The sequence below is a fragment of the Capsicum annuum genome, chromosome 8, assembly GCF_002878395.1.
Source record: "Capsicum annuum cultivar UCD-10X-F1 chromosome 8, UCD10Xv1.1, whole genome shotgun sequence".
Taxonomy (NCBI): domain Eukaryota; kingdom Viridiplantae; phylum Streptophyta; class Magnoliopsida; order Solanales; family Solanaceae; genus Capsicum; species Capsicum annuum.
The window spans coordinates 91,300,121-91,327,787 of NC_061118.1; the positions used below are offsets into that span (position 1 = coordinate 91,300,121).

General features: G+C 38.0%; 1 protein-coding gene across 1 annotated transcript in view; it reads right to left on the reverse strand.

Annotated features, from left to right (window-relative positions):
- The window catches only part of LOC107838895 (calcineurin-binding protein 1), a 52,701-nt gene extending 26,860 nt beyond the window's left edge, over window positions 1–25,841 (reverse strand). The window contains exons 1-11 of the mRNA XM_016682141.2: window positions 25,680–25,841; window positions 25,517–25,591; window positions 24,848–24,967; window positions 24,690–24,730; window positions 21,927–22,138; window positions 19,966–21,770; window positions 6,882–7,091; window positions 6,052–6,762; window positions 5,702–5,937; window positions 5,394–5,604; window positions 5,103–5,258 (exon numbers count right to left, since the gene is read on the reverse strand). Of these exons, the coding sequence (XP_016537627.1) occupies window positions 5,103–5,258; window positions 5,394–5,604; window positions 5,702–5,937; window positions 6,052–6,762; window positions 6,882–7,091; window positions 19,966–21,770; window positions 21,927–22,138; window positions 24,690–24,730; window positions 24,848–24,967; window positions 25,517–25,591; window positions 25,680–25,682 (3,780 nt within the window). The 5' untranslated portion in view covers window positions 25,683–25,841. The remainder of the gene's footprint in view (window positions 1–5,102; window positions 5,259–5,393; window positions 5,605–5,701; window positions 5,938–6,051; window positions 6,763–6,881; window positions 7,092–19,965; window positions 21,771–21,926; window positions 22,139–24,689; window positions 24,731–24,847; window positions 24,968–25,516; window positions 25,592–25,679) is intronic.
- Window positions 25,842–27,667: the final 1,826 nt, after the last annotated feature.

Genomic DNA, 27,667 nt, shown 5'->3' on the forward strand with positions numbered 1-27,667 from the left:
TTATTCCCGTTATGATTCCGTATTCAGTGTTCCATGCTTATTACGAATCTGTGTGCTTCCTCTGCTATCCTCTGTTTTATATTCCTTATGGGTGCCGTATTTATGTTATGTCATCTGCTTCTGTGCTGTACTATGTGTTTGTGTGATATCTTGTGCCTTGAGCCGGGGGTCTTTCGGAAACAGCCTTTCTACTTCATCAGAGGTAGAGGTATGGACTGCGTACATCTTACCCCCCCCAGACCCCACTAAGTGGGAATACACTGGGTTTGTTGTTGTTGTTGTTGTATCTGCCCAAAGATTGAAACCATTCAAAAACCATGTCCTAAAATGGTACTGATGAAAATAATCTAGCCACTGAAAATGTTTCTACAACCGTAGAGAATTAACTCACAATTTCAACTAGAGATTTGCAAAACACTCAAACCTCTTATCGGTTGAATGGAAAAAATTACCTAAAATGGGCTCAACTAGTTCATACCTTTTTAAAGGATAAGGAGAAATTACGACATCTTCTAAGCTCAGGACCATCTAAAGAAGACCCACGTTTGATTTCATAGAATGAACAGGAAGCAATGGTGATGCCTTGGTTATGGAACTCTATGCTTTCGGAGATCAGTGATAGCGTTATGTTTCTGAGAACCGCTAAGGAAATTTAGGATGCAGTGAAGATGGCGTACTCCAAATGTTGCCAGGATAATGAATTAAAAACAAAACTTTCTGCAGCAAAACAGGGAGATCGACCTGTCACTAAATATTCTAACTTTTTAGAAAGGTTATGGAAGAAATGGATCATTATCAATTTTGTGATTCTGAAAAGATTTATTGAAAAAAGAAGGATTTATGATTTTCTTTTAGGACTAAATATGGAATTTGATGTCGTGTTCATTAAACGAAACAATGGCCATTATACAGGCAGAAGAAGGCCGAAGGAGTGTTATGCTTAAAACTCAAATCAATGAAAGATCGGCTCTTGTGGCAAAGGGGACAAGTTCAAGAGAATCTGGAGCTCCACAACAGGAGAGCACCATCAAGCTTGCGGGTTCATTCAAACAGTCAATCAATAGGGACAATCTTTACTACACCTACTATAAAAAATATCAGCACACCCAAGAGAGGTGCTGGAAACTAAATGGTAGACCTCCAAACGAAAACACTAGTAATGGAAAGCAGGCAAATATAGCCAACAGCCCTGAAACTAATGAAATAAATCGGTACTCAGCTTTAGAAGGTAGTTGTTCACTGGCCTTCACAGATATTTCTTCCTCCTTTGTTACTAATGTCTCAGACAAACGTTCTCCAAATTAGGTGGTTGATTCCGAAGCGACTGGTCATATCACCAGTTCATCTTATCTCGTTATATCATATACCCCTTGTCCTAGCTATAAAAAAAATAAGTATAGTTGATGCTTTAGTAATCACTGTAGCTGGAAAAGGAGACATAACATTGGGAAAGTCCTTGATACTTAAAAATATCCTTCATGTCCCAAAGTTATATGTAAATCTCATTTCTGTCCAAAAAGTCACCAAAGATTCCAAATGCCAAGTAACTTTCTTCCTTTATATTGTTTATTTCAGGAACAGAGGACGAAGGAGATATTGTTTGTTTTAGGAACAGAACACTAAGGAGATGATTGGACGTGCTAGTGAGAAAGGTGGCCCTTATTGTCTCGATTTCCGCAATGGTAAAGATACAACTAAAAATTACTTATCTAGTGCATTCTTCTCTGAATCTATTATGTCCAATAAAGAGGAAGTATGGCTTAACCATAGTAGGTTAGGTCATCCGTCCTTCCATGTGATCAAAATGACGTTTCCATCTTCGTTTAAAGATTTGATTGTTGAGTCTTTTCATTGTGATGATTGTGAAATTGCAAAACACAAACGTGTTTCCTTTCTAATTAGTAACAAAAGATAAGACTCTTTTTTCTCTTATTCATAGTGACACCTTCTCTCGTTTCTAATATTTATGGTGCTAGATGGTTTGTGTCATTCATTGATGATTGTACAAAAGTAACGTGGATCTATTTGTTAAAGCAAAAATCAGATGTCAACCAAATTATTCCTACCTATTTTAATTTGATCAAAACCTAAGTTGATGTGTCAATTAAAAAGATTCAGATCTAATAATGCCAAGGACTACTTCAATTAAAACCTCTGAGTCTTCTTCCAAAAAAAAAAAAGAGGAATTATTCATGAATCTTCATGTATCGATACTTCTCAACAAAATGGAATGGGAGAGAAGAAACGGTCCGTTACTTGACATTACTAGATCACTATTGCTTCACAAAGAGGTTCCAAAACAGCATTGGGGGAAGTTGTCCTAACTGTTGCACACCTTAGCAACAAAATACCATCAAGAATTCTGAACTTTTAAAGCCCCTTGATACTCTTACGAATTTCTTCCTTGATACTCTTACGAATTTCTTCCCGGATTTTGAAATTTCCAATAAATTGATTCATAGAATCTTCGAGAGTGTTGCCTATGTTCATATTCATTCTCATAATAGAGGCAAATTAGATCCACGTGCTCTTAAGTGTGTTTTCATAAGATATTCTCCTACTCAAAAAGGCTACAATGTTATCAACCATCATCAAAGAAATTCTTTGTTTCAGCTGATATCCCATTTGATGAGAGTGAATCATTTTTTAATCATTCTTGCAATCAGGGGGCTCATTGAAGGGAGGGGAACCTCTAGACTTATCACTATTTGATTTGTCTATATATAGTCGTGCCAAATCCTTATCTGATTCATCATTTTGTTCAGTCACCCGAGTCTCTAAATCCGAATGAACCCACCGAGTCTCCTAATCTAGATATAGATAATGGAACTCGAGAAAATAATCTACCATTGCAGGTTTATTCAAGAAGAAAGAGGCTAACTGATCAAACAACTCAACTGCAATCATCTCCTCAAGTCACTGCTCCTACTATCCGTCCCAAACCTGAACCAAACTGATCATGAAGAACCTACCTAACCTAATGACCTAGACCTTCCCATTGCACTTAGAAAAGGAACCAGAACTTGCACACAACACCCTTTGAGCCTTTCTGTGACATATCAAAACTTATCCCAAGTCATAAAGCTTTTACCTGTAACTTCCACACAATTCCTATCCCCAGAAATGTGTCTGAAGCATTAGTAAACAAAGAGTGGGAGAAAGCTATGAAGGTAGAAATGAAAGCGTTGGAGAAAAACAAAACTTGAGAAATTGTAGAATTACCAAAATGGAAAAAGTCAGTGGGTACAGATGGGTGTTTACTGTGAAACATAAGTCAGATGGGTCAATAGAAAGATTTAAAGCACGTTTGGTAGACAATGGTTTATACACAACCTATCGAGTTGATTATTTGGAGACTTTTGCCCCAGTGACAAAAATGAATACAGTAAGAATCTTATTATCATTGGTTGCGAGTTTTAATTGGAACCTACAACAATTTGATGTGAAAAATGCATTTTTACATGGAGACTTAGATAAGGAGATCTATATGGAGGTACCCCCTGGTTTTGAAAGCAAGAAAGAAATGGTGTATAGACTGAAGAAGGCACTCTACGGACTAAAGCAATCACCTCGTGCATGGTTAGGAAGATTTACAAAGGTCATAATCAAGCTAGGGTATCGACAAAGTCAAGGAGACCACACCTTGTTCATAAGACACTCAAAAACAGGAAAGGAAGCATTATTAGTTTATAAAGATGACATCATAGTAACAGGTGATGATCCAGAGAAGATACAAAATCAAAATAATTGTTTACTCAAAGAATTCGACATTAAAAAGCTTGGGAAAGTAAAGTATTTTTTGAGAATCGATATGGCACACTAGAAACAAGGAATCTATATTTCCCAACAAAAGTATGTGTTTGATTTGCTGAAAGAAACAGAAAATTTAAGGTGTAAACTAGTGGCTACACCTATTGAATATAATCATAGATTGTGCAATGCTCCAAAAAATTCATGATAGATTAAGGTTTGTATCAAAGGCTTGTAGGGTAATTGATCGATTTGTCCCATACAAGGCCGGACATTGCTTTTGTTGTGTTGTTAGCCAATTTATGCACGATCCTGGAGAAACACATCTTCAAGCGACAGCTTTTTGCAGTATATTAAAGGAACTCCAGGAAAAGGAATACTATTCAAAAGAGGACTAGACATAGTTTTAGAGGCTTATACTGATGTTGATGCAGACTATGCTGGTTCATTAGTGGATCAAAGGGCATGTTCCGGGTATTGCACTTTCTTAGGAGGAAATTTGATGACTTGGAGGAGTAAAAAGCAAAATGTAGTAGCCAGATCACGTGCGGAATCTAAGTTTAGATCTATGGCTATGGGAGTTTGTGAGTTTTTATGGTAAAAGATAATCTTTGATGATTTGAAGACAAGATGGGAAGGACCTATGAGACTATATTGTGACAATAAATCAGCAATAAGAATAGCTCATATTCCTGTACAGCATGATCGTACTAGGCATATTGAAGTGGATAGACATTTCATTAAGGAGAAATTAGATAGTGGACTCATTTGTATGCCATTTGTATCTACAAAAGATCAAGTGGTCGATTCTTTAACAGAAGTACCGTCAAACAATATGTTTCAAGATATAAGCAAGCTAGGAATGAAAGATATCCATTCACCCGCTTGAGGGGGAATGTTGGTTGATGGAGAATTTCAAGGAAGATATTCATCTTATCATATCAAGATCTGATCCTCTAAGATCTTAGGATAATTGTAATCTAGAATATCATATCTATGATTCTTTCCCTTTATGTACAATATATGATTCAGTACAATTCCAAATTTCATGAGATTTAGGTGATTCTACTCCATGATCTCCTATGTATATAAAGCCATGTATATGACATAGAAACATATGAATGAAATTATTCAATCATCTTTTTCCACAACTATCATAATTAGTTTTAACCCGCTAATTTATGAATACTAAGATCAATTAGGGTTCTTACCACTTGTTTGGAATTTGGGAATTTTATTCTCGAATTTCACACATCTTTCAGTTTCTGTCTTTAAGCTTTGTATTTTCGCTTCCGCATTATTTTCTTGTTTTCTGCAAGTAACCTGATTCTTATCAAAATGCAAAAGCATACCTGTTGATCTGCTGTTTTCGCCAAAGCTGAGGTCATCAACAAACATCGCCTGCTCCTTCGGCGACTTGCCTCAACTCTTTCAGATAAAGCAGCATTCTTCCTCCATCCCAGAACATTTATTTGCTTGCTTCCATCATTTAGCAGCAAGTCTACCTCCTGTGTTCCCAGAAAAAGTAAGAAAAACAAATAGATTAAGTAACTATGAAGTGCATGACAAGAACTCCTCACAGTAGAAAAAAGCCTTCCAGTAGGGAGCGTATAGCTGCAAAAGATAGATACCAGAATATTTACCTCATCATAGATATTCGCAAGTTTCTGCCAACTCTCCAAGCGTAGGAGATTGTAAATTAAATCATACTTTATGAGATTTGCATTTTGCTGCACAAATTCCTCCCCTTCTTTCGTCAGAACAAAGCCAGCCCATTTATCAGTTGCATTCATTTCTTCAGACTGAGCAAGAAGATAATACAAGTTGCTATAAACCTCCAGGTATTGCTCAGACCTGCAAACAACCAATGACAAAATCTGTTTGATTCCACAGTCCAAAGTACTAGTAAGTTCATTTGCCAAAGTGCTGATCCCACAAAAAACGTGTTTACCTTCCTTTTGATGATGCTTTCTGTTGTTCAAGGCTTCTGGGATCTGATAATAATATCTTTGTCATGTATTCAGGAAAGCCACTGGATCCTGCTTCCTCTGAGACTTTGTCTTCACACATTTCACGTCCATCTAAGAACTTGTCTATTGCATTTCCAGCTAAAACATCATCTGGTGGTTGTGGAAAGTGCTTTCTTATAGCTCTAAGGACTCTTCGGAGTTTAATGAGCCCCGTTCTCTGAAGGACGAGCAAATTTGAGAGCTTTTAAAATAATATATTATACCTCACTTGGGGAAAAAGAGGAAGGTTTGATAAATGGGATTCGAGAAAAAGAAGACACGTAGCACTTACAGAAGAAGCTTTAGCATAAGGAAGTATATACTGAAAAACATCAGCACATTGTTCCTTAGTTTGGTAATCACCCCGGCTTGTGTTCTTATGCACACCTAGATCATCTTCATAAGATGCATCAGACCTTAGATTCAATCCATACAGGCAGTAAAAGCACTGATCTAAAGCATTATCAATGGCAACTTCAAGCTCCTCTTTTGCATCTTCAATTAGCTCAGTTCCATCTTCGACCAACTGATCCTTTGACTTTGCCGATCTAGGGTACATACCATCAGAGACATCACCAACATTCTTACTGTTCTCCACTTCAGTTTTCTCAACCTCTACAGATTTACTGGCAGAAATAGCTTCTGCACTAATCCTCTCAACAGCATCTTTATCTGAAACGGTAGCTTCCGCCCTATCTACCAGACCTGCTTCCACATTTAGCTTCTCCAAATTTGATAAGTTTGATAACACTTTGATATGGCTTTCATGAGAAAGTTGCTCAGACTTCTGAACATTATTATCATGGGGAGACTCTTCTTCACATTGAGACATTTCAGATTCTTTGCAAGCAGATTGAAAGTTAGACTTCAGTTTCATATCCAAGTTTAATAGGTGCTTTATTGCAAGTTTTAGAAATGCTCCTTCTTCCTCTTCACCAGTTGCATTTGCACAGCAGACACCAAACTCAGCAAGCATGTCATGGATAGACACGATCAACTCTGTCTGACATGACAAGGTAGAAGAGATCAGCTTGTTTCTAATGAAAGATTAAGATAGCAGACATTAATGTTGCAGCTGAAATTTGACAGTCTAAACCCTCTAAAGAAAGAAAGATGTCTCACTTGAGTTTTTATAGGAACATTTGGGATCAAGTGTTGGAGTTTACAAAATGCAATAGCCGCATCTACGAAGTACAAGCTTTCTCTTTGTTCCCTATGATCTGAAATTCCTGAAGCAGAAAATTTCTTACAAGAATATGTGTTGGCAACATTACACATAAACATCAGCAGCAACGACTGAATATCACCAATGACAGTCATCGGAACACCATTCTGCAAGGGAAATATGTATCAAATTCTGCAACATTAGCACAAAACTTACTTATCAAAAGAACATGCAGAAAAAATAAATTGGTTTCCGAAGATCATTGCTCATCAACTAAATAAACGTCATAATTTCTTGGAAAACTAGAATGTAAAGTACCAGTTTACATTTCTTCTAATATAATTGTCAACAAGAACATGGACCTTAATTGTATATATGAGCGAAGTTCAGGATGAGAAAAGTGCAAAATACAGGTAAGATGAGACGCATCCATTTCCAAGGGAATGTAGTATTAAATGGAGAGAGCAAGGAAATCACAAACAAATCGAAGGGAAAAAGAGGCAAGGCTTATAACTAGAGTGCACAGATGGCAAGTCAAATGTAATTAAACTTCCCAGTTTTTGTTTTTTGAGTAGACTTATCACTTTCTTTCCTTGGTGGACAAAGGATTTTGACCAAATGAAACACATGACAGACTATCATATTGGCATAATTAACTTCTAATCTTACAAGAAGCATCATAACCATAGAACTACGGTTGACTATCTAGTATGCAACGTCAAAACTATGACAAACAGGAGAAAGTTGTGAACAAACAAGCATAATATGACTAAAGTTGGTCAAAACCCATAAGAAAGATGCTTCATTTGAGCTTTTGCAGTAGTATTTGCCTATTTGGGATCAAATTTTGAAGTTTACAGACTACATTATCTACATATTCGAACTATCAAATGTTGAAGTTTACAAAATGCATTATCTACATCTTCAAACTATCAAATTTCTCTTTGTTTACTTTGTTCTGCAGCTCCAGGTCCAGTCAGCTCTTTGAAAACTAGGTGATAGCATTTGTTAGATTAGGAATAAGACAGTATTTTTTAATCAGGTAAACAATTCATTTCATAAATCAAAAGGCCAAAATAGGCCGCATACAAGAAGTACACCAAAAAGTAAAGAACCGCCAAAAACATATGGATCTCTACGAAAGACCCCCCAATCTTCTATAAACCAGTGGAGTTCATAAAAGAAAGCAAAGAAAGGTCCTCAACAAAGCTGTCCCCTCTCTCCATATCTCTACGTACTGTTGGGTGCAGATAACATGCTTGTTCTATTTTACAGCAAAGATTGCATTTTTTGACCGAATTTTTCACGTTCAAATAATAGTTGCACCAACAATAAATAAGGGATCGGAGACTACTACTCAACTGCCCAAAACTCATTTGTACCCTTCCAAAAGCCCTCCTATTTCTCTCTCTCCAAATGATCCACATTAAAGCCAGAGGAACAACATTCTAGGCCTTGCTCTTTCTCCTGCTTCTTCAAGCTTTGCAACAAAACAGCAAGTCCTTCACAGATCTTCACATCACCCAAGACATACCAAACCAACTAACATATCCCACCGAAGTCTGGTGGCCTAGGAATAGGGTTGTGTTAGGATCTTTGGAGAACGATCAAGTCACAAGACCATGAACAGAAAAGTCTGAATCAATTGATTTCGACTTTCCCTTGCCTTTGTTTGAATTCCTAGATCAGCCTATTTTGTAGATAAATTCAGCCAAAGGGAGGCTAAAACCTTAGAATTCAATAGAAGAGATAATTCAAATCTCTTTTTTTATTGAAACTATTCGTATTCCTTATATCTCCCCTTAAATAGGAGTCTTATTACATCAATAGCAAGCCTAATCCTTATGAAACTAGGAAACATAAAAGTATTCTATAATAATAAATAAAGCTACTTAAATATAAATATTTAATAAACAAAACTACTTAAAATATAAATAAACAATAACCCTATTCCACGCTTGTGGTGAGGCCCTTCCCCGGACCCTGCACATAGCGGGAGCTTTACTGCACCGGGCTGCCCTTTTGTTTAATAACCCTATTCCACGCATAGCGGGAGCTTTAGTGCACCGGGCTGCCCTATTTTCCCTATTCCATGCAGCACAGCTTCCACGCATCCATAACGATTGTATAAAGACTACTACATGGAAAACGATTATAATGTAGTGTCTATAAATTGGGCGATGTAATAACATAGTTAATGCATTTTAGTAATATTTTTCCACGCTTTCACACATGGTATCACAGCCTTGGTGAGACAATATCACGTGTGCAAACATACTAGCACCTTCCAGGAAAGAAAATTTCATTTCACTGTGCAATTTTCCGATGACCTAAGTAGTTGTCTGCACCTAAACCACTTTCTACCGGTAATCTATGAAAACTAATAACATCACAAGGCTTGAAAATCTCAGGCAAGAAAAGTCCAGTCAAAAACACCGAGATCATCAATAAAAGGTAGATTGATCAACTCCATAAATCGTTGCATGTAGCTAGTAATATCTTGAACCCATCACTCTATTATAATCGTGAGAATGATTTACTAAATAAGAGTATGATGGTGGGATTCCATACGTGCATTGCAAAGATGGTTGATAATGAAGATATGCAAGATAAAATTACCAATCAGATTAGCACTTACCAAAGTGCTAAGGGACTTTTTGAAATACCAACTGCCATAAGACAAAGAGACAAAAAGTCACCAAGTGAATGACTCCTACGTTCCAATTAAATTAACACTTCAAGTTATTTCTTTATAGTTGCTAATTTTGAATAATTACTTTATAATAGTTGAATGGTGGAGGCTTTATGGTTCAGAAAACTCCAGAGTTACAAAAGTTCACCGCCAGAATTTTGGGTCTAACTTGTAGCTCATCTGAGTGTGAAAGAAACTGGAGCGTGTTCGAACACGTAAGAGTTAAAGGAAAGCTTTAGTATATTGAGATATGTATATTATATCTCAAATGCCTTGGACTTTATACTTGTCAATATTTATTTGCAGATCCATACCAAGAAGAGGAATAGACCAACTCTAAAGCGCCTCAGTGCCTTGGTGTTCATAAAATACAACAGAACATTGAGGCGTCGTTACAATGCTCACAATGGACTTGATCCAATTAGCTTGGACAATATTGATGATGTCAATGAATGGCTAACTGGAATTGAGACTACTGAAGATGAATCAATTTTTGATGGAGATGCTGACTTCACTTGGGTGTTGTTGCCGAGGTAGGTGAGGTTGATGAGCGTCGTTATGGTTTAAGCGGGAGTACTTCGAGCTCACATAACAAGGAAAAAGAAGTTGCTACTTCAAGAGGAGATGAGGAAGATGAGGAATTTGAAGATCATGAACATTATGATGATCATAGAGGAATAAAGATTTGGACAATCTTGATGAACTAGAAGAGCTTTAGATTGAAACATTATTAATTTAGATTTGTTTTTTCTTCCTTTTTTTAATTTGTTTTGCTATTTTATTTAACTGTTCTATTTGCGATTGTGTTTCAGTGATCAAACCTGTGAGTTTGGTGTTTCACTTAAACTTTTGCTAATATATATCGTCTTCATTGTTGATTATATAGTTGTTGTGGTCTTTTCACTTATGATTTATTGTTTGGATGCTCTATTAGGTCCTTTTTCTTTTAAATTGTGCTTCACTTCAATGATGTGGTCGTATCGCTTCACGCATCGCGTAATGCGTGATGCGGAGCCTTGTCGCTTTTTTCTGCGTCATGCTTCTTTGAACACTAGTGATAAGGAAGCTGAGATGGATGTGTGGGTTTACTAGGAGATGAGGATGATGAGGAAAGGCAGAAGAGGAAAGGCAGAAGAATAAGGCGGAGTATAAGGAAGCTAGAAGAGAGGCTAAGTTGGCGGTTACGACGGCTAAGACAGCAGCTTTTGAGAGTTTGTATGCGGCTCCAGAGGAGAAAGGCGCAGATAAGAAGTTGTATAGGATGGCCAAGGCCAGGGAGCGGAGGGCTCGTGACCTTGACCAAGTGAAGTGCATCAAAGGAGAGGTTGGTATAGTGTTGGTTGAGAATGCCCTCATTAGAGAGAGGTGGCAGTCCTATTTTCATAAACTTTTGAACGACGAGGGGGACAAAGGTTCTGTGTTGGGAGACTTAGAGATATCTAAGAAGGGTCACGATTATAGTTCTTGTAAACGTATCAAGGTTGAGGAGGTCAAAGGAGCTATTCGCAGGATATGGGGGAGTAGGGCGACGGGGCCAGACGAGATTCCAGTAGATTTTTGGAAGAGCACTAGCGGGGCAGGTCTGGAGTGGTTGACAAGGTTGTTTAACATTATTTTTAGAGCTGCTAAGATGCCTGGAGCGTGGAGGTGGAGCACGATGATTCCAATGTATAAGAACAAGGGAGACATTCAGAGTTGTAACAACTATAGAGGTATTAAGTTGTTGAGTCATACTATGAAGGTTTGGGAAAGGGTGGTAGAGTTGAGGATGTGGAGGATCGTGACGATCTCTGAGAATCAGTTCGGTTTCATGCCTGGTCGCTCGACCACTGAGGTCATTCACCTTGTGAGGAGATTAGTGGAGCAGTTTCGAGAGAGGAAGAAGAACTTGCACATGGTGTTTATTGATCTAGAGAAGGCATATGACAGAGTTCCCAGGGAGATTCTGTGGAGGTGCTTGGAGGCTAAAGGGGTGCCCATGGCGTACACTAGGTCGATTCAGGATATGTATGATGGTGCGAAGACTTGTGTGAGGACGGTAGGTGGAGATTCGGAGCACTTCATAGTTTTGATTGGATTGCACTAGGGATCGACTCTTAGCCCGTTTCTATTTGCCTTGGTGATGGATGTTTTGACGCGACATATTCAAGGGGAGGTGCCTTGGTGTATGTTATTTGCAGATGATGTGGTTCTAATCGACGAGACTCGGGGTAGAGTTAATGATAAGTTGGAGATTTGGAGACAGACGCTTGAATCTAAAGGTTTTTGGTTAAGTAGAACCAAGATGGAGTACTTGGAGTGTAAGTTCAGTGATATGTCGCAAGAAGATAGAGTGGTTGTGAAGCGAGACTCTCAGGCCATCCAGAAGAGGGAGAGTTTCAAGTATCTGGGGTCCATAATTCAGGGTAATGGTGAGATTGACAAGGATGTCACGCATCGTATTGGGGCAGGGTGGTTGAATTGGAGGCTCGTTTCGGGAGTTCTTTGTGATAAGAAAGTGCCCCCGAAGCTTAAAGGTAAGTTTTACAAAGTGGTAGTCTGGACGGCTATGTTGTATGGAGCGGAGTGTTGGCCAGTTAAGAACTCCCACATTCAAAAGGTGAAGGTAGCAGATATGCGAATATTGCGATGGATGTATGGACATAACAGGAAAGATAGGGTGAGGAATGAGATTATTCGGGAGAAGGTAGGAGTTGCCTCAGTGGAGGATAAGTTGCGAGAACTGAGGGTACGTTGGTTCGGGCATGTGATAGAAGGAGCCCTGATGCTCCAGTGCGGAGGTGTGAGACTCTGGCTATCGATGGTTTTAGGCGGGCTAGAGGTAGACCGAAGAAATATTAAAGGGAGGTGATTAGGCATAATATGGAGCAATTACAGCTTACAGAGAACATGACCCTTGATAGAAAGGTGTGGAGGACGCGGATTAGGGTAGAGGGTTAGGGGGTGGGAGCACGGCGGTAGTAATAGGGGAGTGCTCCTTAGGGTCTGGAGTTTCTGGTTCGTAGTGTTGTGGCTGTAGTTTTTGGGTCTAGTGGTGTTGGCTTTTTTGCATCCCGTACTAGTTTATTATGCACTTATCTTTTGTGTTTGTTATACTGTTAGTTTGTTTTGTGTACCATACTAGTTTATATGCACTTACTTTTTGTATTGGCTATACTGTTATTGGTCCTAAGCCGGGGGTCTATCAAAAACAGCCTCTCTACTTCTCTTGAGGTAGTGGTATGGTCTGCGTACACTCTACTCTCCCCAGACCCTACTAGGTGGGAATACACTGGGTATGTTGTTGTTGTTGGCTTCTGCTGAAAATTTTGATGGTTCCGCAGAGTTCGGAATGCCACTTTTGGTAGGGTAGCATATTTCATTTGCGTGCATGGGGTTCCGAACGAATTTCGAGAACTCAATCGAAGTTTTTAAACTTGGCTGAAAAATCTAGTGTAAAGCATCTGGTGCAGCAGCCTTAGCAACCTTTTGTCGCCTAAGTGATGCCGCCTTAGTGGTTGCTGATGATGTCAACATCGACCCCCCTAGTGACGTTATTGTTCCCTACGCGAAGCCGCCTTAGCGACCACTCCAGAGCTGGTACTTATATACTTGTTCTTCATGAGTCTTTTGCCGTGTCTAAATATAGAGCTCTCCATTAAAGCATCTTGGGAGCTTGAAAATCCGTGTGGATCATCAAATTGAAACCTAGGTCACTGGGTTCTCATTCCTATCATTTTCTTGTCATTAATATGTAAGTTCCTAGCTTTGATTTTCGTTAATTCTCTAGTTGAAGTTCTTGTTTTCTTGGACTTCTTGGGGTTTTTGTTAAGCTCGTATTGTGCGCAATTTTGGAGCACGTGATCCTTGAGATGAGATGGACCTAAGGACAGATCCAATTTCTGATTCCGCGTCGGGCTCCACTAGCCTATTTTTGACCCAATTTTCAACCCAGAGTTCTATATAGCAATATAGGTATAGTTATTCTCGTCTTGACGTCTAGATTACTATTTTGATAGCGTGACAGCGGTTGAAGGCTTCTCGGAAGGAAAATTCTCCAAATAAGTGGATTGTGAGCGCGTTCTTCGGCGTCCAAGTAGGCTACGACTTACCTACCTTTAGAATTTGCTCATTATAGTGTGATAATTTGTTAATTGTTGGTGAGGAAATGTGGCTCGAGTAATATTTTAGGTATTTATGATTCTTATAGCCGGTTAAGGGGCTTTAGAGTAGATTCTGCCTTTAAATCCTTAGGGTAGGTAGTTGTTTCCCCTTGCTTCCCCTGTAGGACCAGACTTAGCATACCGAGGACCCTTTGGGTTTGGACTTATATGTCTTAATCTAGGTTTGGGTAGTTGTTTGCCTTAGATTGACGGAGCTTGTAGCCAGCATATCGCCCTTCCTAAAGTAAATTACCTTAGGATAGTGTTCCTTCCTGCTATAGATGACTATAAATCACCTAGGTTGCATACTAGTGGCCTGATTATCAGTATTGGGTTGGCTTGTTCACTCTGTTGTAATTGTTTGATTCGGTATCTTTGGCATTTTAGCATTTTGGCCTTAAAACATTGTTTTCAACTCAACAATGGTATTTTGAAATATTTTTAACGAATTTGGTTTTCTAAAAAGGAAAATAGACTATTTAAACTAGGTTCAAGTCCAGACACTTGATTTTACTACTTATTACATATTTAGTTTCGGTTCGAGCCCGACATCCGATTTTACTGCTTATTATATATTTAGTCCCGGTTCAAGTCCGGCATGTATTGTTATTGACTTCTGGTTGAGAATCTAGTTCGAGTCTAGGCATTGTTTATGCGTACGGCTGAAGGAGGAGTACACGGTACATTCATTGCATATTATGGCTTACTTTTACGGTACTTACTATTGTATTTGGGTTATGTTAGTATTATCGTTTTTGCATGTACCATGCTTATGGGGGCTTAGTTGGATTTGTTTTTCGTTGCGTGTACCTTCTGCGCTTGTGGGGACCCAATAAGGTTGTAGCTAGGGGCTTATTTACATTTTCCGAGTTATTTACGTATGACTCTCGTGTTTACCTAGGTTTAGCCTGTTACTCTCTTTTTGACCCCTCTTTTATTACCTTTACATATATTCGCACTCCATTATGCTTTTACTTTAATTGAGCTCTGTCGGTCTATGATGCCTCCAGAGTACCGCGTGTTTTGGTACTCATACTACCCTTATGCATCCTTTTACCTGATGCAGATCTTAGTACGAGTCAGCGCCGTTCACGTCACCCTTGAGCAGAGTTGTTTATCAGAGATAAGGGTGAGCTTTCAGCGTCCGAGGTTGATCCATATATCCCTCTCTTTTGGGATAGTCTTATTTTGTATCTTTCAGAGACTATTTTGTACATATTGCACTTGTCTAGTACTCCTTATTTACTGGCTCTTAAACTAGCTTTACCAGGTCCTGGGAGTTGGAAACTCCGTGGACTTGGGGAAACTTGTTTTGTACATTTTTACTCTTTCCCCTCCCTATATGTGTATGTATGCTCTGTTTCCTTTCGGTCAGTAGTCGCTTTATTTACTATTTTCACCATGTTTTCCCTTCTGTCCGTTTGTCCGTAACTCGCCATTTCGAGTTATGGCGTGGCTTACCTACTGGCGGGTTATTGTAGATGCCATCATAACTTGAGTTTTTGGGTCGTGAGATTATGCCCACCCCTATTTAGGAGATTCGAATTTATTCAAACTACAAAAGACGGTGCCTAATACGTCTAGTTTGTCCACATTAGATTGTAAATCGTGTCAACTTGAGAATCCAAACTACTTGATATTTGAGGTCCTGGTAGAGTCTGTTAAACCGTAGAACTTGGTTATTTAATCAGTTTCATTGATGTTATTCAAGATGTATTTGGATTTTCTTATTGAAAGATTGCTCTGAATTGTTTTTATATTCAAGAGTTTTTGTTTTGGAATGCTTATCCTCCTAGTTTCAGCAGTTTATGATTCACCAAGGAACTATTTATCATACATCTTGTATGTACACCTCCTAGCTGAGAGAAAAAATGGGCACCTCACTGAAACTGCTCGCACTTTTCTCATTCAATCCCATGTTCCGATGTGTTTTGGGGGCGATGCAATTCTCACATCTTTCTACTTAATGAATCCTCATCTTCCCTACGGAATCAAATTCCTTATTCCGTAATCTCTCCTCGGTCACCTCTATACGCTCTTTTCCTCGTGTTTTTGGGAGCAATGTTATCAAAAGAAAAAAGCATACAAAAATTCCAAGGTCTGTTGGGGTTTTAAGTACAAATGAAGTGTGGGAATCAATTGTTAACTTTGTAACAAAAAAACATGGGATTTAATAAAAAAAGACACAAAGGGAGAAAAATGCAAATATATATATATTTAGTCCAAGACTAATAATTATAAGCATGAATGATAAATATATAAATAAAGAAATTGAAAAAAAAAATACGATAAAGTGAAATATCAATTGTTTAGTATCACCTCTTTAAAAGAGGCTCATTGGAAAGAAATGTATGTCTTTAGAACCTTGATGACAACACTGAAATGCACATTAAGCGACGCGAAGTGCTCACCACATTCTGAGCTTGCTTTATGACTTAAGCGTGCCTTGACAACACAGTTTGGGACCACATGTTTTATTCATGACTTGACCATCGAGAAAGATAAATTAGCCTCTTATGCTCTCAAATGTGTTTTTCTAGGTTATTCTCATGTTCAGAAAGGGTATCATCGTTATTCACCTAATCTTCATCAATATTTTATGTTAGTCGATATCACATTTTGAGTTTCGACCTTACTTTTACATTATCTAATCTTCCTAATATTTTTGAGGTCTAACCTATATCAACTTTTGAGGACTCTATTGTTACTTCTACATCTCCAGCCACAGTGCCACCACTCCTGACTTATCATCATCATTTATGTCACCCATACAACTCACGTCTTGCACTAGACCATGCACCTACCATGGGCTTGTCTCTTCCTAGTCAACTGATTGCACTTAGAAAAGGTATACGATCCACTCGTACTTTATACTTATTAAAGTTATTACCCCATTATGTCTTTGTATCATCGTTGTCCTTTGTTTTCATCCCAAGTCTATAGGTGAAGCACTTCCTCATCCAAGATGGCGACAGGCCATATTTTACAATATGTTTGCTTTACATATAAGTGGTACTTGGGAGCTTGTTCCTCTTCTTTCAGGTAAATCTATTGTTGATTGTCATTGGGCTTGATTACAGCGGTACTTTCTCTTCAGTGGCTAAAATAGCATTTGTCAATCTTGTTTTATCCATGGTTGGTATCCGCCATTGGCCTCTTTATCAATTGGACATTAAGAATGTTTTTTCTCTATGGTGACCTTAAGGTCCAAGTTTACATGAAGCAAACACCGGATTTGTTGCTTGGGGGAGTCTAGTATTAGCCTTGTATGTCAATTGTGTCGGTCGTTATATGTCTAAAACAATCTCTCCTCAAGTCTAATTTGGAAAGTTTAGCACAATAATTCAAGAGTTTGGCATGACTCGTAGTGAAGTTGATCACTCTGTGTCTTATCAACATTTTGCTCCAGTGTATTTATTTGGTGGTTTAGTGTTAACAATATTGTTATCCCCTGCAATGATCAAGATTGTATCGCTAATTTAAAGCAACATCTCTTTCCACACTCCAAACTAAAGACCTCGATATATCGAATTCTTTGGGGTCGTTTGGTGTGAGGTATAAGGGATAAATAGTCCGGGATTGGTTTGAAGTATTAGTTAGTACCGGGATTATTTATCCCACCATTTACACCATAATGATGGGATTAGTTATCCCATATACATGGTGGGTTAACTAATCCCGGGTTACTCCAGGATAACTGATCCCGGGATTAGTTATCCCGGGACAACTCTTTCCCAACCAAACGAACCCTTTAGTTAAGACAACTCTTTCCCAACCAAACGACCCCTTTAGGTATTAACTGGATCAAATATTGAATTTCACAACACTTATTGACACTTCTATGGATCCAAATGCTATACTCTTGCCGGGAGGGCGGAGCCGATCAATGATCCTTAAGATATAAGAGGCTACCTGGTAAGTTGAATTATCGTATTGGAGAAAGGTAGGTGAAATAGAGACTCACATCTGGGTATGTAAGACGGGGGTTGATTATAATGTTGCTCATTGTATTGGAGCAGGGTAGTTGAAATGAAGGCTCATATCCGGGTATTGTACGATAAGAATGTGTCATGGCGTAAGGGTAAGGTTAGGCCAACTTTGTTGTATAGGGCGGAGTGTTGGCCTGTCAAGAACATGCACTTTCATAAGATGAGTGTAGGAGAGATGAGGATACTCATATGGATCTGTGGACATACTACGAGAGATATGAACATAAATGAAGTAATACGGGGCAAGGTGGGAGTGCCCCCGGCACACAAGATGATGAAAGCGAGCTTGAGATAGTTCGGACACATAAAGAGGAGGTGTGCATATGTGCTAGTAAGGAGATGTGAGAGGTTAGCTATAACAGGAATCAGGAGAGGCAAAGGTAGGCCGAAGAAGAACTAAGGGGAGTGATTAGACAGGATATGGCACAGGTCCAGATTACTAAGAAATGACCATAGATAGGAAGGTGTGGAGGGCGAAGATTAGGGTAGAAAGTTAGTAAATAGCCCGGTGTTGTCGCCTTTTAGATAGGAGAGACGAGGGCATGGACTAGCCCCATCTCCTCATAGCCTTGCTAGTAGTAGTATCTAGTAATCACATAGTTTCCTATGCTCCAAGGTGTACTATAATATGTTGCTTCATTTGCATTCTTTCTATTTTGATATTTTTGTTGTCATATTTTTCTTGCAACCTTATTTCGATTACCTTCTCATTTGAGTCGAGCTTCTATTGGAAACAACCTCTCTACCCTATAAAGGTAGGGGTAAGGTCTGCGTACATCCTACCCTCCTAAGACCACACTGGGACTACACTGGGTATGTTGTTGTTGTTGTTGTTTCTCTCAGTGGTCCTTGTATGAGTTAAATCTATAACAAGCTCGATACATATGACTTATATGCACCAGCTTGAGGGGCAGTATTAGATTCGAACTAGGAATAAGATTTTAGGCTCTCCTACATGGAAAAGGAATGTAATGTAGTGTCTATAAATAGGACTCAGAGAAATAATGTAGTTAATGCATCTTAATATTTTCCCACGCTTCCTCACAACATTAATAAACATAAGCATCATGGGAAAAGGCTATCACTACAATAATAATTATAAGCATAATGCATAATACTCTAATCTTTTAGTAGAATTACTTGCCAACTGAATAGCCAAAAACTATGGGACAAAGTTGCAAAGATCAATGATGTACTTTAACACTTTCTTTATAACAGTGGTGCCAGGCTTGCTCGCACCTCGACTATTCCACCGGGTACCTGGTGCCTTCCTCTAGCACAAGTACCGGGTGCCTACTACCTCCCACCGGCACAGGTACGGCCTAACTTTGTCCGCCAAGACTTACGCAAATGGGAAGAAATCACCTAGTCTTTTCTTACCTCAGCTTCTCTCCAATACTACACTTAACACTATCAGCATAATTCACAAACCGAAAAACATAACACCATTGCACAAATCAAACCTTACATATTTCGTGATTGAAATCCTAGAAACACCCCTAAGACCTCACAAAAAGCATTGTACTCTCAACCGTATGTAAAGCTTTAAAGTAAGCTAAATACAGCATGCAAATGTTCAACTACATGTGAAGAGGCGAGGACAACATTACAATGATAGCCCCGTGGAATTAGTCGAGGTGCGCGGAAGTTGGCCCAGACACAATGGTTATCAAAAAACAAAAAAAGATTACAATGATAGCATTCCATGTTTCTAGTGCCCCCGATACATGAGGTCAACACCCCTAGCTCACTGATAGTGAAGAACTTGTCAGAAGCCAGTCTTCTAATTTTCTTTTAATCTTCTTCCTCTCTTTTTTGTTTTGCTTCTTTTTTTTTTTTTTTTGGGGGGGGGGGGGGCGGGGGGTGTTCATTTTTAATACTTCCAATAAAAAGTTCATTCTAGGGAGAATCTTTGTAGTTCAATTGGTTGGTTACTTAACTTTCACATTGGTTCCCCATCTTGCAATCTTCTCCCTCATTTCCCCTTCCCTTCCCGCTGCATATAATTAAACAAAATGTAAAAAAAGGTTCATTCTGTGTATGTTTTGTCTAAGATTCTCTACTTGAATGCAGGATATTTTTCACATCACAAAGAAATTATTGTTCACCTCGATATTGATAGTGATTTAGCTTTCATTAAAAAAGAAATCAAAGATCAACGCATCTGCAATAATGAAGAAAAGACGGCCAAATAAAGATTAAGATAAGACTGAATTACAGAGTTTTCAGAAGAGTTCGTGATGCTTTTTATCCTTGAGGCACACTGAGATATTGCTTTCACTTCTTGAGCAGCCAAGTTCCAGAAGTCACTTGGGATTTCCTTTGACTCTGTGTCAGAGATAGATAACAATTTTGAACCTTTCAGCTGGTTAGAAGATTGATTCTCTTCCTCACTAACAGCAGTAATGAGCATCTGCAACTTCCTTTTGTGGCAATTTAAATATACCTCAATGTCCAATGGCTCTGTCTCCTCACATCCTTTTATTAAAATATCTAAGGCAGACAGTTCAATTGAAGTTAGCCCTCTCCCTGTATGATTGGTGACACATGATGATTCAGCACAGTCCTCTTTTGAGGAAAAGAGAAGAGGAGCAAGTGTCTTTACACACTCAGAGTGCAGATTTTTCTCAACTAACTGATGGATACCATCCTTCATTAGAAAATCAACCTCCAATAGATGAATCTCATGGAGGATTCTATTGACAGTCAGCCTCTTATGAGATTTTAAGTGGGACAAGAAAACGAAGTCACACTTGCTTTCCATATTTGTTAAATGCTCCACTGAAATAGAGAACTCTTCTCGCGCTCTCGCTTTGTCACCATCTGATAGAGACAATTGCCCACTTAACCAAAAAAAACGAACCCAAAACCCATGATCTTTACTAAATGGATATTCACTATGGCCATTACCCTGACAATGCTCCCTCGTTGAAGAACTTTCTTTCCTACCAATAACGTGGAATGGATATTCCAAAGCAACGCATTCAATTATTTTGCACACATGATATGAAGCCTCTGACAAAAAGCTAGATTTTTTTGATGTGTCCGAAGAACACAAACCAAAATCATAACATAACTCAGCAAGAAACAAATTGCACTCAGGACTCCTCTCCTGGCCCCAAAACCTTATCACCTTCTCCAGATCTACAAATTTAGACATGCCGTCCTGATACAAAATGCCTCGCCTGGCAACTTCTTCCAGGAGCATGTAACCCAAGTGGTATGCACCGTGATTTCTCGTCGTTTTCAGGACAAAGCCAACAACATCACTACACTCTGTGACAGGTGAATTAGGAAGATCCTCAGCTTGGTCTGCAAGTCCTGCCTGATTCACAAGATAGGGTCCAAGAAATTGCATTACAACTTTAGCGAGGTCCCTGTTGGTCTCAAAATCTAACTCTTCTTTGTCTGGTTTACGGCTTCTGAGCCTTTCCAGGCGGCTGCTACGCCTTTCTTGATGGTGTTCTCCACAAATACTTGATTCATTTTCGCTACTAACACTACCTTTCTCAGACCTGTAATCCCCGATGCAAATGCTTTCAGCAGCTGTGGAGGGTGAAGTATCTTTCCTTCCTGAAAGCTCCTTAAATTTTCCTGGTATGCTGGGCAATTTAATGATTACTCTAACGTCACCACATACGCCATTCCCTAGTCCAAGTTCAGAACTAGATTCAATTGATGGATGTAAAATTTTCAAAAGTTCACTGACCAGGGCTGTCCAGGAAACTTGTGGAAGGCAGAACTCCAAATTTTGCTTCAATTTTTTGGAAACGGGTTCCTCATCAAGGTCAAAACCTACAGCTTTTCTCTTCTCTGGGAATTGCAGCCGCATATGTTTAGCTTCTAGCTTGTCTATCCCTCTTGGGGCAAATGAAATTGGTTCAGACTCTTCAATAGTTCTTTTAACAAGCAAAGCTCGAGAATGGGAAGGCCAGTGTCTTAAAATTAGTTCAGCGACCGAAAGGCAGGCAACCTCATCACCTATAGCAATAAGTACTTCTAAAAGTTTCTCCATGCAATTCCCTGCACGTTAGTCAAGAAGAAGCAAAGGCTGAAGTTATAGAAAGATGACCTCTGGCATAAGGTGAATATGGAGGCTCTTTAACAGTAAAGGCATGTAACAGGAAAAGCTTATAAAAGGAAGCTTATAAGAACTTAAGCATGACATAAAATGCTTACAGTTATTGGGACTGCAGTATAACCCTTGTTCAAAAGCCCAGCGGGAAATGCTCAACATTCCTATTGAGCATGCTAAAGTTCCCAGCTTATTCCAGACAACAGAATCTTTATTATCAATCTCTACAGCTTGAAGATAACATTGCAAAGCATCTTTGTAGTAAGGAGAACCTTGTTGTAGAAAAACAGTGGCAAGATTTTTCAGAGCCAAATATCTGCAGAAATGTGAATTACAGTAACATATATGTTTATAAAAGTAAGTTTGTCATTAGAAGAGGAGAAGGGTTGAGGGTTGGCCCATTATCCACCAAGTTTAGAACTGTGTTCGATGTCCCTCTCAAGGCTTTCTCAGTTACAACAACATACCCAGTGTAGTCCACAAAGTGGGGTCTGGGGAGGGTACAGCGTATGCAGACCTTACCCCAAACTCAAAAGTAAAGAGGTTGTTTCCGATAGACCATCTGCTCAAGAAAAACAGTCAAAGCAGTTCAGAAGGAAGTGCCACGACCAATCATATTACAGGTACTATTGCACAAATTAGGGGTGAACTTCATGCTAAAATCTTTGAGAAGTGCCAAGGCCCCTATTTTGAGGATTTGGTTTATGTTGCAAACTATAAGAAAGAAATAAAAGTGTTGCATCTTTATCAATAGATTAAGCAGGTCACAAAATTCAATATGGTGACAAAGCAAGATACGGTCCACATTTCAAGTCTCATCACCACCTATCAACAGAAATATTTCCATGTGAGTGGTCCAAATAAACGAACTGATCAGCACATGATGAGCTGTTATAGACCTAATTTAAAAAAAATAATTTAAGGGTCTCTTGCAACAGTTTAACCTTTTAGAAGAGGCAATATAAATTCGTTCTATTGGCTTTACAAGATGTATTGTACCAGAGATATCTTCACTAGCTACAACTCTTTTTTAATAACTGAGAAATACCTGAGACTCAGTAGCGCACGGTTAATATAGCCACTACATATTTTAATTAGTATTGTTTTTAATACAGCCACTACATTTAAAAAGAGAGAGAGAGAGAGATCCAACTTGGCTTGTTGGTCTTAATGCTCCATTAACAACTCTTTACTTCATCATGGACTGCGTACACTTTACTTTACCCTCCCCAGACCCCACTTTGTGGGAATACACTGGGTATGTTGTTGTTGTATTGTTTTTACACAATTTAAATCTGATTCTCCTTACATCTGAATTTTATGACACTATCCATTTTGGAACATCCGAAAATGTTTGACAATATTTTATTTACTCAATTGCTAAACTACTCAAGTTTTCAACTTTGACATGTTCTTTTGTCTATCGAACTAGCTTTTCACTTATTATTAAAATATTTTATTATGCTGTCACTAATATGATATATAAGTTAAATTTCCTCACTTCCACCAGCAAGGTTCAAACCCCATAAATCCCCCTTCCTCCTCCTTATGCAACACTAACGTTTCTTTGCTAGAGAAAAAAAAATATAAGTCAAATAAGATATCTTGAACTCAGTGTCCTGATTTCTACCTTCACATAAAAAGGGACGAAAGAAATATATCTTTGTGGGAGTTCCATGTTTTAAAGTGTGTGACCATCTTATCTAAAAGCTTAAACAGATAGAGAGACCACACTTTTTATTGACTTAAATTTGTCTTCAACAAGCCCCCTCGCATACTTCTTGAAGTGTGTGAAAATTCATTTTTCTTTTAAATAATTGGTAATGAAAAGACTTGAACCCAAGGCACCTGGAGATTGTGATACCATGTCAAAGTGTGCAACTGTTTCATCTAACAGTTTAAAATGTTAGACAAATAGCACTTTTTATTAACTTAATTTTTTTCTTCAACATGAATAAAGGTGCACCAATTTTCTAAAATCAGACGCTCAAACTAGTCCTTCTATAACATCATGCTCTTTTAGATAGAGGCGGATCCAGGATCCAACTCTCCGGGTGCCAAGTAAACTTAACAATGGGATGCGGAGAGAGGTGGCCGGTGAGGCTGAGGCCGTGACCTTTGTCGGCAATGCCAAAAACTCCGGCGGTAGCAGCAGCAAAGACCAAAAAAGCAGAGAGCAATGATGATTTAGGAATTGGGATTTGGGAGGAATGGTTTTTTTAAAAAAAAATTTGAGGAGAGAGAATAAAATTATGCACTTTTTAATACAAATATTAACTACTAATATTTGAAAAATAAAAGAAAAATTCAATGTAATTACTATTAATACATATATAAAAAAGGGTTGCCAACTATTAGTAGTTATTTGTGGCTTCACTTCAGCCTAAAATTAAGGGAAAAAGTAAGGTTGCCAGCCGAGCAAATGTGACACTTTGCCACTCGGACCAAACAACACTTCAGTCTTGGGGGTGGCATGTTAATTATTTGACTATATCCGTGTATATATGTGTATATATAGAGAGAGCTTCCGTCGAAGTTTGTGGGTGGCGTGGCACCCTCAACTCTCTTAATAGATCCGCCCTGCTTTTAGATATCTTTAAGATCTTCAATTAAATATAGTCTAGCACTAACAATAACGCGAAATTTCGACAACCAATGACAGAGGGAAAGAGCAATAAATTGGCTTCAGTTTTAAATGAAAGGGAAAATTATATAGAGAATGTTCTAAAGCCAGCAAGAAGAGATGGTAGTTCATTAGCTACTCTAGATTACTAGAGAAGTAGTAGCCAGGAACAAGCAAGTACGAGAAGAAATTACAACAAAATCAGAACCAGAAGTTCGAGCAAGAAGTTAGGCCTCAATCACACCTGAGCTGCAAAAGATGACCATCACTAGAATTACTATCCACCTATAATGAAAATACAAAAATAAGAAGAAGAAGAAGAAGAAGAAGAAGAACAAAAATAACCATTAGTAAGGACGTGGCAGAAAAGATGGTGATTCCAAGGTAACTATCAGCATGTACCTGTGAATTTGCAACCAGAGGATCCTTTAATACAGACTCCAAAAGCTCACGAGCCTTTTTGTAGTCTTTAGCATCCAGTTTCAAAAGTCCTTCATGGTAAGTTTGTGATAAATGAAATTCCTGCAAAACCCAAATCACAAATCCATAGTAAAAAGAGAGAAATCAAAATAGTTCCTCCCTGCTTTCTCTTCATCAAAGTAAAACAATAAAACTTGTAGAAAAGTATCATCCATATAAGAAACAAGTTATCACAATATTGCACGCAGAGTATAGAATCGCCAACTATTAAGGAAGAGGGAAAAGAAAAAAAGAGAGATAATTGCACGCAAGGGTGTGAAAATGAAGTGGGTCGAGCACCATGAGGTCTCAAGTCTCAGGTTCAAATCCAGCGGAGACAAAACAATAGATGATTTCTTCCCATTTGTTCTAGACTTGGTGGATAGAGTTACCGAGTTTGATGCTGGTGGGCAATGGTAGGTATCCCGTAGAATTAGTGGAGATGAAATGTATTATAATGCTTAAAAGCAACTACCTTTCTCAAATTTTAAATGCTTTATAGAGGAATATATAATCAATTAAACATTCAGTGGGAAAAAGGACTTTTTTTTGTTTTTATTAGGGTACTGAAAGCAAGAACAAGAACACAACTGCAGAAGTTTGTTTGTATACCTGGGCTTCTTTGGTAGGGGCTAAAGGTTCCCATTGGCTTATTGATTCTGTATCGTTGATGGCCGCAATCGAAAACTGAAACCCAAAAGCAAACAAACAGTTGAAAAATGATCAATAGATATACAGCGACCAGTTAATTTTGTTTGAATTGTTCATAGCTTACCATTATCGCAACAACTATGAGCCCGGTTGAACTCTACTCATGGATTTTTGCCATTCAAGAGTCCCGAGAAAATTGAAGGAGAGAAAATTTGGCTAACAGCCTTTTTCAATGATCAAAATGGTGTACTTTTATTTTGAGAAAAATGAATCCAAAGACCTCCAAGTTTTCAATTAAAACAAGAAGTGGATCCCACAACTTGTCCCCTTTGAAAATGTTAAGTCTCTTGAAAAACTGTATTAGTTCTCTCAACAACTTCTGTATTAGTTCTCTCAACAACTTTACAGTTGTTGAACAATTTCTCCCAATTATCGAACAACTTTATTTAGTTATTGAATAATTTAGCACGGTTATCGAACAATTTTAATACTTTTGAACAATTAGGAGAAGTTAGTGGAACGAAAAAAACTCAAAAAAAAATTGTCTCTCCCACCTAATTTTAAAAACTTGAAGGACCCTCACTTAATTGGACAACTTGTTTGTCCCTTTTAATCCAAAGACCCTTTTATTTTTTCATTTTAAAATAAAATAAAAAAATAACTTTAAAAAAAATGGTATAAAATAAAGTCAAAATATCAAATTTAAGGAAATAAGAGAACCTTAATAGTGCATTTGTTATTACTTTGATGTCTCAATAAAATGTACAAATGGTGGCTATTTATAGACACCAAACTTAGTTTCTAAGCTTGTCAAACTTGATTTCAAGTTGGCCAACTATTTTAGGTTTTCAAATCCAAATTTAACAAGGAATGTTTTGGTCTTCAAATCCAACTTGACTACTATCTCTAATATTTCAAACATATACATGTTACATGATATCATCCATATAATATAACACTCCTTCTTGGATGTCAATTAAGAGATAATATGTCTCGTTAAAATCTTACTAAGAAAACTCAATGGGAAAAAGCCCAAAGAAGGAAAAAAGAATACACACATCTTGTAATATTCCTTTAGTGTTGCCTCATTAAAAACCTTACCAAGAAAATCCGATTGGGACAAAACCTTGGTTAAGAAAAAAAAGAGTACAACGCGTATTTTACTCCCTTGATGGGAACTTCAGTTTAATGACTTGAATCTTTGCATCCCGATCTTGTACATTATCTTCTTGAAAGTTATAGTTGAAAGAGACTTGATGAATAAATCAGTTATATTGTTACTCGAACGAATCTGTTGAACATTAATATTATCATTCTTTTGTAGCTCGTATGTATAGAAAAACCTTGATGAAGTGTGCTTCATTCTATCTCCTTTTAATAAATCCTCCTTGAAGATATGTTATGCATGTTGCATTATCTTCGTATAAACTTATGGGTACATTGTCACATTTCAAACAATATTTTTCTCGAATGAGATGTATCGTGGACCTCAACCAAACATATTCTCAGCTTACTTCATGAATAACTATTAGCTCGGCATGATTTGATGAAGTGCTAGATAGACCGCTTGTATATCTCTAAGATATGGTAGTAACCTCACATGTCAACACATTGCATGTTTGAGATAGCATGATCAACAAGATCAGGACTGCAATCTTTAGAATAAAATAAGATCATGTGTTTGATCCCATTTCGATGTCTCCTAGTAGGAGCGAAATTATACCTTGCTAACAAATTAACTGAAAAGGGCAATATCGGCCTTGTAGTATTTGCAAGATACATTAGTACATCAATTGCACTAAGATATTGTACTGCATAACCAATTCAATTCAGTGTATTTCTCATGTCAGCAAATTATCTACTGCTTTTGAAAACTCTCCAAGAGTTTCAATAATTTTCAAGTTATAGATTTATGCCATATAAGGATTATAGATAAGTTTCCCAGAAACTTTTATATTTTCAAACATTTTGAATTCTTGAACAAGTTTTCATGTAAATTTTGTCAAGTGACAATATTCAACATTTCATCTATGACATTTTCAAGTGTCTGGACTGCAAATCAAATAAGTGTTATACTTATCAAGATGCATCATTTCATGTCACTTGATAAAT